We start from the raw sequence: 16085 nt of genomic DNA on the forward strand, positions 1-16085 counted from the left end.
CTCAGAAGTTTTTTCTCCCCCCCAACATTTATTGCTAGGATAAATGAATTTCTGGTTTAAAAAAAAAAAAAAATCACTAACTTGCTATCCAGGCACATTACAGGCAAGTATTTTGGCAAGAAGAAACATGGTGTCTACAACCCAGCAAAATTACTTTAAAATGAACCAGATTATTTCTAACAAAGCATTTCTCAAACAGATGCAGTCAAAACATTTGGGTGCCTTCAGAGGCATCTGTCTAGCTAAGATGTAAGGATGGAAAAGAAGCCATCTCTCCTCCCCTTCCCTGCTGCAGGGGTAAGCCTGTGATGTGTATATATGGAAATGACTACAGCTAATTGCTAAGAATCATTTGATAGGCAACAAAAAAGTTCATGCTTTACAGAGATTGAATGGCTTTGTATCCAACAAAAATGTATCAGTGGACACTGTCTTAAGAAGGCTGAGAAAAGGTGATGCACTGAGGGAACAAATGAATTTAGATTGAAAACAAGGGCAATCTAGAACTGAGTCTCAAAGAGTCAGGAGGGCTGAGCAAGAATAGGTGTTGGAGAATCCCTCATTTTGAGCTGCAAATAAGAACTCAGGGACCAGATTTGTATGAGTTTCCTTAGTGGTCAGTGGTGCTGTCCTACATTTAAACTGGACCAACAGTAGAAACAAAATCTATCTATCTGTTTCTGTATACCTCAAATTATGTACTGAAAAAAATATTTTTTAATTTATTTATTTTATTTATTTATTTTTGGCTGCATTGGGTCTTCATTGCTGTGTGCGGGCTTTCTCTAGCTGCAGCAAGTAGGGGCTACTCTTCATTGGAGTGTGCAGGCTTCTCACTGCGGTGGCTTCTCTTGTTGCAGAGCATGGGCTCTAGGTGCACAGGCTTCAGTAGTTGTGGTGCGTGGGCTCAGTAGTTGTGGCTCACAGGCTCTAGAGCGCAGGCTTAGTAGTTTAGTTGCTCCATGGCATGGGGGATCTTCCCGGGCCAGGGCTCAAACCCGCGTCTCCTGCATTGGCAGGCAGATTCTCAACCACTGCGCCACCAGGGAAACCCCTGAAGATATATTTTGGACTCGCAAAACATCCTCTTGCCTATAATAAACTAATAGTATGTTTTAAATTGTTATTACTCTTAAAACATAAAAAGCAATAAACACAAGTAATTGGCAGCAAAGCCTGGAAGGCTGTCATGTAGACAGGAGGATAAACAATAGGATTCCTGTAATGGGGCTGTTCACACCCAAAATATTGCCTTAAGTTAGTTAGAATTATTCCCATTTCAGGCCAACATTGAAAGATAAGTTAACACCTATGTAGCATACTCTCTCCTGACACATTAAAGACTGTTTAGGGGCACCCCAAGGAAAGCCATTTTATTCTGCTCTAATCCCTGAATCTCCTAATACATTTTTGCATTTATTATACAGACAATGGCTAGTGGTCTGAAAAACATATTTTGGGTGATAGCATATGTCATATAATACTTATATAATCACATCCAAAATCAAATATTTTAAGAACAAAGCAACTGTTCTAATCTACTATGACATATAAACTAAGACATTTAATATATATTATTTTTCTTAGTACCAGAGATAATAAACAGTAGACCTACATTATTACTCTTAGGCTAGGTATGAGAAAAAGTTTCCAACCTTGATATATGAAAGATATTCCTAAAATTTTCTATGTAGTAAAATACGATAAATAGAACCTAGTTTGCAGTTGCTTTCCATTATAATATTAAACTGAGAAATATTCTCTTGAATCAAAAGTTTTCATTTTGCTACATGTTCTATGAATTGAGTTCATGTGAAAAAGTATGTCAGAATATATGCTGTTTTCAAACCTCTCTCTCTTTCCTAACTGGTCTGACTGGATCCAGAATTAGGCCTTATAAAAATACCCTCTTATCCAAGTCTCAGCTCATAGGTGACCAGGTCCTTTTTATGTGACTGGGGTGCTTCCCACAAAACTGGCTAGAGACAAACCCAGGCATCCCAACTCATCAGCCAAGTCTGTGAAGTGATTCTGTTAATGGCTTCCCATGACAGACTGGGTTTATGATTATTTGATGGCTAGGTCCCTTAATGACCCTTCCCTGACTTCCTGCTCATCCCCATGAGACATCTTCCTGAAGAGCCAAAATTATATTTTGATGAGAACTTTAGACTACTGTAAAATCTAAGAATTAACTTAAAGTAAACTTATTAAAGAAGAAAAAAAGGGCAAAGAGGGGCACTAATATCAATAAATGATTACTCATTGTTTGATTCATAGTTTTTTTCCTATTATGACACATACAAGAGTATAGTTAATATGCTGCTTTATCAATGAGTTTTATGATACATACTTTTTCTTGCAAGCAGTTTTGTAGGAGATTCTGTTGTCTGTAAAGTCAAGAAAGGTTGATGATTTAGTTATTACTTAAGGTCAAGAATTTATGTAGCTTTTTCCAAAACTTCTAATCAGTGAATCAGTCTCTTCTCTTTGTATCTAAGAGATTTTTAAAAGAAATTCAAAAGAATAAACTTTTTCATTGTCCACCCCCACCATCTATTTCTCTTCCTTCTTTGATTTTGGCCCACATGATTCATTACTCAGAGGAGTAGAATTGTGGCTGCTGCATAAAAAATATGTCTATTTGAAAATTCCAATTCTGACCCATGTTAACCATTCCTGCTTTGAGGTTCTCTGGGGAAGGACACAGACTTGGAGGGAGACAGTGAGATAGTTCTTTCTGTTTGCTAAAAGGCAGCATGAGGTGGCAAGACAATCTGACCAGAGCTTCCGGATAATCCTTAACTTACCCTTTCAAATCCCATAGTCCTACCCACACTCTCATCAAACAGTAGTAAGAAATTAAGGTGACTAATAACTATGGGTTAAAATCATAAATTTCGAGCCATATTAAATACCAATTTAGAAGTAGCCCTTTTCTATGTATGACAATATTCTATCATGTGTTCTAATTAGATTTTTTATCATGATACTAATGAAATAACATGGTTTTCTGAATTGTAAAAATTAAAGAACTCAATGAAAAATATAGAATAACACACAGTTAATAAAACAAGATCTGAGACTTTAGTTCTGATTTATTTTTGTATATTTCAGATATTTATTTTCATAAATTTCAACATAGGCCCTTTGCTTATCTTCTTCCTGCTTTCTTAAGAGAAAATTGATATACCTTGTTTACTTTTTCTAGGCCTGTACTTTACTTTACATTATAAAATTAGACACTGAGTTCGTGTTGTGCAGTGATGAGAGCTGGGATCCTGCTCCAATAGCAGTGAGCATCACTGACCTGTGAAGAAGACCACAGGCAGAGGAAACAAACTCGGACAGTGATAGCTTACTCAACAACTGTGTTCTCCCAAGATCTCAGAAGAACATGTATACATTTAAATGGGTTCCTTCAGAAGGGTGGCAAGATGGCCGAGTAGAAGGATTTGAGCTCACCTTCTCTCATGAAAACACCAAAAACACAACTAATGGCTGAACAACCATCGACAGAAAAGACTGGAACCTATCAAAAAAGATATTCTACATCCAAAGACAAAGAAGAAGCCACAAAAAGATGGTAGAAGGGATGCTTTCATAATATAATCAAATCCCATACCCACCAGGTTGGCAACCCACAAACTGGAAACTAATTATATCACAGAGGTTCTCCCACAGGACTGAGAGTTCTGAGTCACACATCAGGTTCCCCAGCCTGGGGGTTTGGCATCAGGAGGAGGAGCCCCCAGAGCATTTGGTTTGAAGGCCAGTGGGGCTTGAGTGCAGGAGCTCTATAGGACTGGGGGAAACAGAGACTCCACTCTTGGAGGGTGCACACAAGGTTTCATGTGCACAGGGACCCAGGGCAAAGCAGTGACTCTGTAGGAATCTGGGCCAGGCCTACCTGCGGCTCTTGGAGTGTCTCTTGGGGGTCAGCTGTGGCCCACTTCGGGGGCAAGAACACTGGTGGCAGAGGCCCCTGGGAAAATTCCTCAGCATGAGCTCTCCCAAAGGTCACCATTTTGGCACTGAGACCTGGCCCCACCCATTAGCCTGCAGGTTCAAGTGCTGGGATGCCTCAGGCCAGAAAACCAACAGGATGGGAACACAGCCCCACCCACCAACAGACAGGCTGGCTAAAGTCCTCCTGAGCCCCTTGACACAGGCTGTCCACCAGAGGGACATGACCCAGTTCCACCCAAAGTGGGCAGGTACCAGTCCCTCCCGCCAAGAAGCCTGCATGAGCCCCTGAACCGACCTCACCCACCAGGGGGCAGACACCAGAAGCAAGAACTACAATCCTGCAGCATGCAGAATGGAGACTACAAACACAGAAAGTCAGGCCAGAAGGGAGTGGTATGATATATGTAAAGTGAAGAAAGGGAAAAATGTACAACCAAGAATACTCAAACCAGCAAGGCTTTCATTCAGATTTGACAGAGGAATCAAAAGCTTTACAGACAAGCAAAAGTTAAGAGAATTCAGCACCACCAAACCAGCTTTATGACAAATGCTAAAGGAGCTTCTCTAGGAGGAAAAGAAAAGGCTACAACTAAAAACAAGAAAAGTACAAATGGAAAAGCTCACCAGTAAAGGCAAACATACAATAAAGGTAGGAAATCATCCACACACAAATATGATATCAAAACCATCAGTTGTGAGAAGAAGAGAGTATAAATGCATGATATATTGGAAATGCATTTGAAATTGAGACCAGCAACTTAAAACAACCTTGCATATATATAGACTTCTTTATCAAAACCTCATGGTAACTGTATCTACAATAGATACACACAAAAGAAAAAGGAATCCAACACTAAAGATAGTCATCAAATCACAAGAGAAGAGAAGAGGAAGGGAAGAAAAAAAACCTACATAAACAAACCCCCCAAAATTAAGAAAATAGCAAGTAGAGGTAAGACAGGACTCGTGCCCCTGAGAGGCTGGGGTATGGGGGCAGTTCCCATGCTCAGAGGGGCCCACACATGGAGAGGGGATCAGCAGGGATGGGGAGAGACTTTTGGGGGATCAGAAGGGAACACGGCCAGCATTTTCCCCATTGGCTCAGGGCCCTGGGGTCCCAAGCCTAAACCTTCGCCCCCTGGCTGCGCTGAGCCTAGGCCCTGTCCCCCAATCCCCCAAGGCCTTTTCTGGCATGCCAGTCCTGAGCCTATGCCCTGTCCCCCTTGCCTAATCCCCGACCCCCCACCGAGGTCTTTTCTGGCCCTTTTTTATTTTTGGTTGCTGTTGTGGTTTGGTTTTGCCTTGTTGTTGTTTCAGTTATATTTTTATTTTTTCTAATGTATTTTTTAATTCTAATTTTATTTTTTATTCTTTGTTGTTCTCCTTTTTGTTTGTTGCCAATTTTTTTTTTTTTTTTTTTTTTTGGCTGTGCCATGCAGCTTGCAGGATCTTGGTTTCCCAGGCCAGGGGTCAGACCTTAGCTCCTGTGGTGGGAGCACTGAGTCCAAGCCACTGGACTAACAGAGAACCTCAGACCCCAAGGAATATTAATTGCTGTGAGCTCTCCGGGAGGTCCTCATCTTGGCACCAAGACCCAGCTCTACCCAACTGCCTGCAAACTCCAGTGCTGGATGCCTCAGGCCAAACAACCAGTAAGAGAAGAACATAGCCCCACCCATCAAAAAAAATGAGATGACAAAAAAATATGTTACTGATGAAGGAGCAAGGTAAAAAACTACAAGACCAAATAAATAAAGAGGAAATAGGCAAGCTACCTGAAAAATATTTCAGAGTAATGACAGTAAAGATGATCCAAAATCTCAGAAATAGCATGGAGGTACGGATCGAGAAAATACAAGAAATGTTTAACAAGGACGTAGAAGAACTAAAGAACAAACAAACAGTGATGAACAACATAATAACTGAAGTGAAAAGTACACTAGAAGGAATCAATAAGAGAATAACTGAAGCAGAAGAACAAATAAGTGAGCTAGAAGATAGAATGGTGGAAATCACTGCTGAGGAGCAGAATAAAGAAAAAAGAATGAGAAGAAATGAGGACAGTCTCAGAAACCTCTAGGACAACATTAAATGCACCAACATTTGAATTATAGGGGTTCCAAGAAGAAGAAGAGAAAGAGAAAGGGTCTGAGAAAATATTTGAAGAGATTATAGTCGAAAACTTCCCTAACACGGGAAATAGGCACCCAAGTCCAGGAAGCACAGAGAGTCCCATACAGAATAAACACAAGGAGATACACACCAAGACACATATTAATCAAACTAACAAAAATTAAATTCAAAGAAAAAAACATTAAAAGCAGCAAGGGAAAAGCAACAAATAACATACAAGGGTATCCCCATAAAGTTATCAGCTGATTTTTCAGCAGAAACTCTGCCAGCCAGAAGGGAGTAGCAGGAAATACTTAAAGTGATGAAAGGGAAAAACCTACAACCAAGATTACTCTACGCAACAAGGATCTCATTCAGATTCGACAGAGAAGCAAAAGACAAGAAAATTCAGCACCACGAAACTAGCTTTACAACAAATGCTAAAGGAACTCCTCTAGGCGGGAAACACAAGAGAAGAAAAAGACCTACAGAAACAAACCCAAAGCAATTAAGAAAATGGTAATAGGAACATACGTATTGATAATTACCTTGAATGTAATGGATTAAATGCTCCAACCAAAAGACATAGCCTGGCTGAAAGGATAAAAAAACAAGACCCATATCTATGCTGTCTGTAAGAGACCCACTTCAGACCTAGGGACACATACAGACTGAAAGTGAGGGGATGGAAAAAGACATTCCATGCAATTGGAAATCAAAGAAAGCTGGAGGAGCAATACTCATATCAGAAAAAATAGACTTTAAAATAAAGACTGTTACAAGAGATAAGGAAGGACACTACATAATGATCAAGGGTTCAATCCAAGAAGAAGATGTAACAATCAAATATTTATGCACCCAACATAGGAGCACCTCAATACACAAGGCAAATGCTAAGAGCTGTAACAGGGGAAACTGACAGTAACACAATAATAGTGGGGGACTTTGGTTTCCCACTGAAACCAATGGGCAGATCAGCCAGACAGAAAATAAGGAAACACAAGCTTTAAATGACACAACAGACCGGATAGACTTGATATTTATAGGACATTCCACCCAAAAGGGACAGAATACACTTTCTTCTCAAGTGCACATGGAACATTCTCCAGGAGAGATCACATCTTGGGTCACAAATGAAGCTTTGGAAAATTTAAGAAAATTGAAATTGTATCAAGTGTTTTTTCTGAACACAATACTATGAGATTAGAAATCAACTACAGGAAAAACACTGTAAAAAAACACAAACACATGGGGCTAAATAATACACTGCTAAACAACCAAGAGATCACTGAAGAAATCAAAGAGGAAATAAAAAATACATAGAAACAAATGACAATGAAAACACAACAACCCAAAACCTATGGGATGCAGCAAAAGCAGTTCTAAGAAGGAAGTTTACAGCAATTCAATCTCACCTTGAGAAACAAGAACAATCTCAAATAAGCAATCTAACCTTACACCTAAAGCAACTAGAGAATGAAGAACAAAGACAACTGAAAGTCAGTAAAAGGAAAGAAATCATAAAAATCAGAGCAGAAATAAATGAAATAGAAATTAAGATAACAATAGCAAACATCAATAAAACTAGAAGTTGGTTCTTTGAGAAGATAAACAAAATCGATAAACCTATAGCCAGACTCATCAAGAAAAAAAGGGAGGACTCAAATCAATAAAATTAGGAATGAAAAAGGAGAAATTACAACTTCCACTGCAGAAATACAAAGGATCATAAGAGACTGCTACAGGCAACTATATGCCAATAAAATGGACAACCTGGAAGAAATGGACAAATTCTTGGAAAGGTACAACTTTCCAAGACTGAACCAGGAAGAATTAGAAAATATAAACAGACCAATCACAAGTAATGAAATTGAAACTGTGATTAAAAATCTTCCAACAAACAAAATCCCGGACCAGATGGCTTCACAGGCCAATTCTATCAAACATTTAGAGTAGAGCTAACACCAATCCTTCTCAAACTCTTCCAAAAAATTGCAGAGGGAGGAACACTCCCAAACTCATTCTGTGAGGCCACTGTCACCCAAAACCAGACAAAGATATCACAAAAAAAATTAGAGAGAAGATGGCGGAAGAGTAAGACACGGAGATCACCTTCCTTCCCACAGATACATTAGAAATACATCTACACGTGGAACTGCTCCCACAGAACACCTACTGAACGCTGGCAGAAAACGTCAGACCTCCCAAAAGGCAAGAAAATCCCCACGTACTTGGGTAGGGCAAAAGAAAAAAGAAATAACAGAGACAAAAGAATAGGGACGGGACCTGCACCAGTGGGAGGAAGCCGTGAAGGAGGAAAGGTTTCCACACACTAGGAAGCCCCTTCACGGGCGGAGACTGCGGGTAGCAGAGGGGGTAAGCTTCGGAGCCACGGAGGAGAACACAGCCACAGGGGTGCGGAGGGCAAAGTGGAGAGACTCCCGCACAGAGGCTCGGCGCCGAGCAGCACTCACCAGCCCGAGAGGCTTGTCTGCTCCCCCGCCAGGGCGGGTGGGGGCTGGGAGCTGAGGCTCAGGCTTTGGTCGGATCGCAGGGAGAGGACTGGGGCTGGCAGCGTGAACACAGCCTGAGGGGTTAGCGCACCACAGCTAGCCAGGAGGGAGTCCGGAAAAAGTCTGCAGCTGCCGAAGAGGCAAGAGACTTTTTCTTCCCTCTTTGTTTCCTGGTGCGCGAGGAGAGGGGATTCAAAGCGCCGTATAAACGAGCTCCAGAGACAGGCGCGAGCCGCGGCTGTCAGCGCGGACCCCAGAGACGGGCGTGAGACTCTAAGGCTGCTGCAGCCGCCACCAAAAAGCCTGTGTGCGAGCACAGGTCACTCTCCACACCGCCCCTCCCGGGAGCCGGTGCAGCCTGCCACTGCCAGGGTCCCGTGATCCGGGGACAACTTCCCCGGGAGAACTCACGGCGCGCCTCAGGCTGCTGCAACGTCACGACGCCTCTGCCGTCGCAGGCTCGCCCCGCCTCCTCCGTACCCCTCCCTCCCCCCGGCCTCAGTGAGCCAGAGCCCCCGAAGCAGCTGCTCCTTTAACCCCATCCTGTCTGGGCGGGGAACAGACGCCCTCAGGTGACCTACACGCAGAGGCGGATCCAAATCCAAAGCTGAACCCCGGGAGCTGTGCAAACAAAGAAGAGAAAGGGAAATCTCTCCCAGCAGCCTCAGAAGCAGCGGATTAAAACTCCACAAACAACTTGATGTGCCTGCATCTGTTGAATACCTGAATAGACAACGAATCATCCCAAATTCAGGAGGTGGACTTTGGGAGCAGGATATATTAATTTTTCCCCTTTTCCTTTTTTTGTGAGTGTATATGTATATGCTTATGGGTGAGAATTTGTCTGTATAGCTTTGCTTTAAAATAGCTTTATTTTACTTCACTATATTCTCTTTCTTTTTTTCTTTCAATTTTTTCTCCCTTTTACTCTGAGCCGTGTGGATGAAAGGCTCTTGGTGCTCCAGCCAGGCATCAGGGCCGTGCCTCTGAGGTGGGAGAGCCAACTTCAGGACACTGGTCCACAAGAGACCTCCCAGCTCCAGGTAATACCAAATGGCAAAAGCTCTCAGAGATCTCCATCTCAATATCAAGACCCAGCTTCACTCAATGACCAGCAAGCTACAGTGCTGGACACCCTTTGCCAAACAACTAGCAAGACAGGAACACAGCCCCATCCATTAGCAGAGAGGCGCCTAAAATCATAATAAGGCCACAGACACCCCAAAATACACCACCAGACATGGACATGCCCACCAGAAAGACAAGATCCAGCCTCATCCACAAGAACACAGGCACTAGTTCCCTCCACCAGGAAGCCTACACAACCTACTGAACCAACCTTAGCCACTGGGGACACATACCAAAAACAACGGGAACTACGAACCTGCAGCCTGTGAAAATGAGACCCCAAACACAGTAAGATAAGCAAAATGAGATGACAGAAAAACACACAGCAGATGAAGGAGCAGGGTCAAAACACACCAGACCTAACAAATGAAGAGGAAATAGGTAGTCTACCTGAAAAAGAATTCAGAATAATGATAGTAAAGATGATCCAAAATCTTGGAAATAGAATAGACAAAATGCAAGAAACATTTAACAAGGACGTAGAAGAACTAAAGAGGAACCAAGCAACGATGAAAAACACAATAAATGAAATTAAAAATACTCTAGATGGGATCAATAGCAGAATAACTGAGGCAGAAGAACGGATAAGTGACCTGGAAGATAAAATGGTGGAAATAACTACTGCAGAGCTGGATAAAGAAAAAAGAATGAAAAGAACTGAGGACAGTCTCAGAGACCTCTGGGACAACATTAAACGCACCAACATTCGAATTATAGGGGTCCCAGAAGAAGAAGAGAAAAAGAAAGGGACTGAGAAAATATTTGAAGAGATTATAGTTGAAAACTTCCCTAATATGGGAAAGGAAATAGTTAATCAAGTCCTGGAAGCACAGAGAGTCCCATACAGGATAAACCCAAGGAGAAACACACCAAGACACATATTAATCAAACTGTCAAAAATTAAATATAAAGAAAACATATTAAAAGCAGCAAGGGAAAAACAACAAATAACACATAAGGGAATCCCCATAAGGTTAACAGCTGATCTTTCAGCAGAAACTCTGCAAGCCAGAAGGGAGTGGCAGGATATACTTAAAGTGATGAAGGAGAAAAACCTACAAGCAAGATTACTCTACCCAGGAAGGATCTCATTCAGATGTGATGGAGAAATTAAAACCTTTACAGACAAGCAAAAGCTGAGAGAGTTCAGCACCACTAAACCAGCTTTACAACAAATGCTAAAGGAACTTCTCTAGGCAAGAAACACAAGAGAAGGAAAACACCTACAATAACAAACCCAAAACATTTAAGAAAATGGGAATAGGAACATACATATTGATAATTACCTTAAATGTAAATGGATTAAATGCTCCCACCAAAAGACACAGACTGGCTGAATGGATATAAAAACAAGACCCATATATATGCTGTCTACAAGAGACCCATTTCAGACCTAGAGACACATACAGACTGAAAGTGAGGGGATGGAAAAAGATATTCCATGCAAATGGAAATCAAAAGAAAGCTGGAGTAGCAATTCTCATATCAGACAAAATAGACTTTAAAATAAAGACTATTACAAGAGACAAAGAAGGACACTCTATAATGATCAAGGGATCGATCCAAGAGGAAGGTATAACAATTGTAAATATTTATGCACCCAACATAGGAGCACCTCAATACAAAAGGCAAATACTAACAGCCATAAAAGGGGAAATCGACAGCAACACAATCATAGTAGGGGACTTTAACACCCCACTTTCACCAATGGACACATCATCCAAAATGAAAATAAATAAGGAAACACAAGCTTTAAATGATACATCAAACAAGATGGACTTAATTGATATTTATAGGAGAATCCACCCAAAAACAACAGAATACACATTTTTCTCAAGTGCTCATGGAACATTCTCCAGGATAGATCATATCTTGGGTCACAACTCAAGCCTTGGTAAATTTAAGAAAATTGAAATCGTATCAAGTATCTTTTCCGACCACAACGCTATGAGATTAGATATCAATTACAGGAAAAGATCTGTAAAAAATACAAACACATGGAGGCTACACAATACACTACTTAATAACGAAGTGATCACTGAAGAAATCAAAGGGGAAATCAAAAAATACCTAGAAACAAATGACAATGGAGACACAACGACCCAAAACCTATGGGATGCAGCAAAAGCAGTGCTAAGAGGGAAGTTTATAGCAATACAAGCCTACCTCAAGAAACAGGAAACATCTCGAATAAACAACCTAACCTTGCACCTGAAGCAATTAGAGAAAGAAGAACAAAACATCCCCAAAGCTAGCAGAAGGAAAGAAATCATAAAGATCAGATCAGAAATAAATGAAAAAGAAATGAAGGAAACAATAGCAAAAATCAATGAAACTAAAAGCTGGTTCTTCGAGAAGATAAACAAAATTGATAAACCATTAGCCAGACTCATCAAGAGAAAAAGGGAGAAGACTCAAATCAATAGAATTAGAAATGAAAAAGGAGAAGTAACCACTGACACTGCAGAAATACAAAAGATCATGAGAAATTACTACAAGCAACTCTATGCCAATAAAATGGACAACCTGGAAGAAATGGACAGATTCTTAGAAATGCACAACCTACCGAGACTGAACCAGGAACAAATAGAAAATATGAACAGACCAATCACAAGCACTGAAATTGAAACTGTGATTAAAAACCTTCCAACAACAAAACCCCAGGACCAGATGGCTTCACAGGTGAATTCTATCAAACATTTAGAGAAGAGCTAACACCTATCCTTCTCAAAGTCTTCCAAAATACTGCAGAGGGAGGAACACTCCCAAACTCATTCTACGAGGCCACCATCACTCTGATACCAAAACCAGACAAAGATGTCACAAAGAAAGAAAACTACAGGCCAATATCACTGATGAACATAGATGCAAAAATCCTCAACAAAATACTAGCAAACAGAATCCAACAGCACATTAAGAGGATCATACACCATGATCAAGTGGGGTTTATCCCAGGAATGCAAGGATTCTTCAATATACGCAAATCAATCAACGTGATACACCATATTAACAAATTGAAGGAGAAAAACCATATGATCATCTCAATAGATGCAGAGAAAGCTTTCGACAAAATTCAACACCCATTTATGATAAAAGCCCTGCAGAAAGTAGGCATAAAGGGAACTTTCCTCAACATAATAAAGGCCATATATGACAAACCCACAGCCAACATTGTCCTCAATGGTGAAAAACTGAAACCATTTCCACTAAGATCAGGAACAAGACAAGGTTGCCCACTCTCACCACTATTATTCAACATAGTTTTGGAAATGTTAGCCACAGCAATCAGAGAAGAAAAAGAAATAAAAGGAATCCAAATCGGAAAAGAAGAAGTAAAGCTGTCACTGTTTGCAGATGACATGATACTATACATAGAGAATCCTAAAGATGCTACCAGAAAACTCCTAGAGCTAATCAATGAACTTGGTAAAGTAGCAGGATACAAAATTAATGTACAGAAATCTCTTACATTTCTATACACTAATGATGAAAAATCTGAAAGTGAAATTAAGAAAACACTCCCATTTACCATTGCAACAAAAAGAATAAAATATCTAGGAATAAACCTACCTAAGGAGACAAAAGACCTGTATGCAGAAAATTATAAGACACTGATGAAAGAAATTAAAGATGATACAAAAAAATGGAGAGATATACCATGTTCTTGGATTGGGAGAATCAACACTGTGAAAATTACTACCCAAAGCAATCTACAGATTCAATGCAATCCCTATCAAACTACCACTGGCATTTTTCACAGAACTAGAACAAAAAATTTCACAATTTGTATGGAAACACAAAAGACCCCGAATAGCCAAAGCAATCTTGAGAACGAAAAATGGAGCTGGGGGAATCAGGCTCCCTGACTTCAGACTATATTACAAAGCTACAGTAATCAAGACAGTTTGGTACTGGCACAAAAACAGAAATATAGATCAATGGGACAGGATAGAAAGCCCAGAGATAAACCCACGCACATATGGTCACCTTATCTTTGATAACGGAGGCAAGCATAAACAGTGGAGAAAAGACAGCCTCTTCAATAAGTGGTGCTGGGAAAATTGGACAGATACATGTAAAAGTATGAAATTAGAACACTCCCTGACACCATGCACAAAAATAAACTCAAAATGGATTAAAGACCTAAGTGTAAGGCCAGACACTATCAAACTCTTAGAGGAAAACATAGGCAGAACACTCTATGACATACATCACAGCAAGATTCTTTTTGACCCAGCTCCTAGAGAAATGGAAATAAGAACACAAATAAACAAATGGGACCTAATGAAACTTAAAAGCTTTTGCACAGCAAAGGAAACCATAAACAAGACCAAAAGACAACCCTCAGAATGGGAGAAAATATTTGCAAATAAAGCAACTGACAAAGGATTAATCTCCAAGATTTACAAGCAGCTCATGCAGCTCAATAACAAAAAAACGAACAACCCAATCCAAAAATGGGCAGAAGACCTAAATAGACATTTCTCCAAAGAAGATATACAGATGGCCAACAGACACATGAAAGAATGCTCAACATCATTAATCATTAGAGAAATGCAAATGAAAACTACAATGAGATATCATCTCACACCAGTCAGAATGGCCATCATCAAAAAATCTAGAAACAATAAATGCTGGAGAGGGTGTGAAGGAAAGGGAACACTCTTGCACTGTTGGTGGGAATGTAAATTAATACAGCCACTATGGAGAACAGTATGGAGGTTCCTGAAAAAACTACAAATAGAACTACCGTACGACCCAGCAATCCCACTACTGGGCATATACCCTGAGAAAACCATAGGTTAAAAAGAGTCATGTACCAAAATGTTCATTGCAGCTCTATTTACAATAGCCAGGACATGGAAGCAACCTAAATGTCCATCGACAGATGAATGGATAAAGAAGATGTGGCACATATATACAATGGAATATTACTCAGCCATAAAAAGAAATGAAATGGAGGTATTTGTAATGAGGTGGATGGAGTTAGAGTCTGTCATACAAAGTGAAGTAAGTCAGAAAGAGAAAAACAAATACAGTATGCTAACACATATATATGGAATCTAAGGGAAAAAAAAGGCCATGAAGAGCCTAGTGGCAAGACGGGAATAAAGACACAGACCTACTAGAGAATGGACTTGAGGATATGGGGAGGGGGAGGGGTGAGATGTGACAGGGTGAGAGAGTGTCATGGACATATATACACTACCAAATGTAAAATAGACAGCTAGTGGGAAGCAGCCGCATAGCACAGGGAGATCAGCTCGATGCTTTGTGACCACCTAGAGGGGTGGGATGGGGAGGGTGGGAGGGAGGGAGATGCAAGAGGGAAGAGATATGGGAACATATGTATATGTATAACTGATTCACTTTGTTATAAAGCAGAAACCGGCACACCATTGTAAGGCAATTATACTTCAATAAAGATGTTTAAAAAAAAAAAGAAAATTACAGCCCAATATTACTGATGAACATAGAATGCAAAAATCCTCAACAGAGTACTGGCAAACAGAATCCAACAGCACATTAAAAGGATCCTACACCATGATCAAGTTGGATTTATCCCAGGGATGCAAGGATTCTTTAATATATGCAAATCAATCAATGTGATACACCATGTTAACAAATTGAAGACTAAAAACCATATGATCATCTCAATAGATGCAGAAAAATGTTTTGACAAAATTCAACACCCATTTATGATAAAAACTCTCCATAAAGTGGGCATAGAGGGAAACTACCTCAACATAATAAAGGTCATATATGACAAACCCACAGAAAACATCATTCCCAATGGTGAAAAACTGAAGGCATTTCCTCTAAGATCAGGAACAATACAAGGATGTCCACTCTCGCCACTATTATTCAACATAGTTTTGGAAGTCCTACCTGTGCTACTCAGAGAAGAAAAAGAAATAATAGGAATTCAAATTGGAAAAGACAAAGTAAAAGTGTCACTCTTTGCAGGTGACATACTATATAGAGAGAATCCTAAAGATGCTACTAGAAAAGATGCTACTACTAGAGCTAATCAATGAATTTGGTAAAGTTGCATGATACAAAATTAATGCACAGAAATCTCTTGTACCTCCTGTACACTAACAATGAAACATCAGAAAGAGAAATTAAGGAAACAATCCCATTTACCATTGCAACAAAAAGAATAACTAGGAATAAACCTACCTAAGGAGGCAAAAAACCTGTATTCAGAAAACTATAAAACACTGATGAAAGGAATCAAAGATGACACAAACAGATGGAGAGATATACCATGTTCCTGGATTGGAAGAATCAATATTGTGAAAATGACTATCATACCGAGGGCAATCTACAGAGTCAATGCAAGACCTATCAAATTGCCAG

General features: G+C 40.1%; 1 protein-coding gene across 1 annotated transcript in view; it reads right to left on the reverse strand.

Moving 5' to 3' along the window:
* FSIP2 (fibrous sheath interacting protein 2) overlaps positions 1–16085 on the reverse strand; it is a gene marked incomplete at its 5' end in the record, with an annotated part of 129851 nt that overhangs the window by 43322 nt on the left and 70444 nt on the right. The window contains one exon of the mRNA XM_082397630.1: positions 2354–2390. Coding sequence (XP_082253756.1) covers positions 2354–2390 — 37 coding nt within the window. The remainder of the gene's footprint in view (positions 1–2353; positions 2391–16085) is intronic.

This window comes from Balaenoptera borealis (genome assembly GCF_965194805.1).
Source record: "Balaenoptera borealis genome assembly, chromosome: 6".
NCBI classification, from domain to species: Eukaryota; Metazoa; Chordata; class Mammalia; order Artiodactyla; family Balaenopteridae; genus Balaenoptera; species Balaenoptera borealis.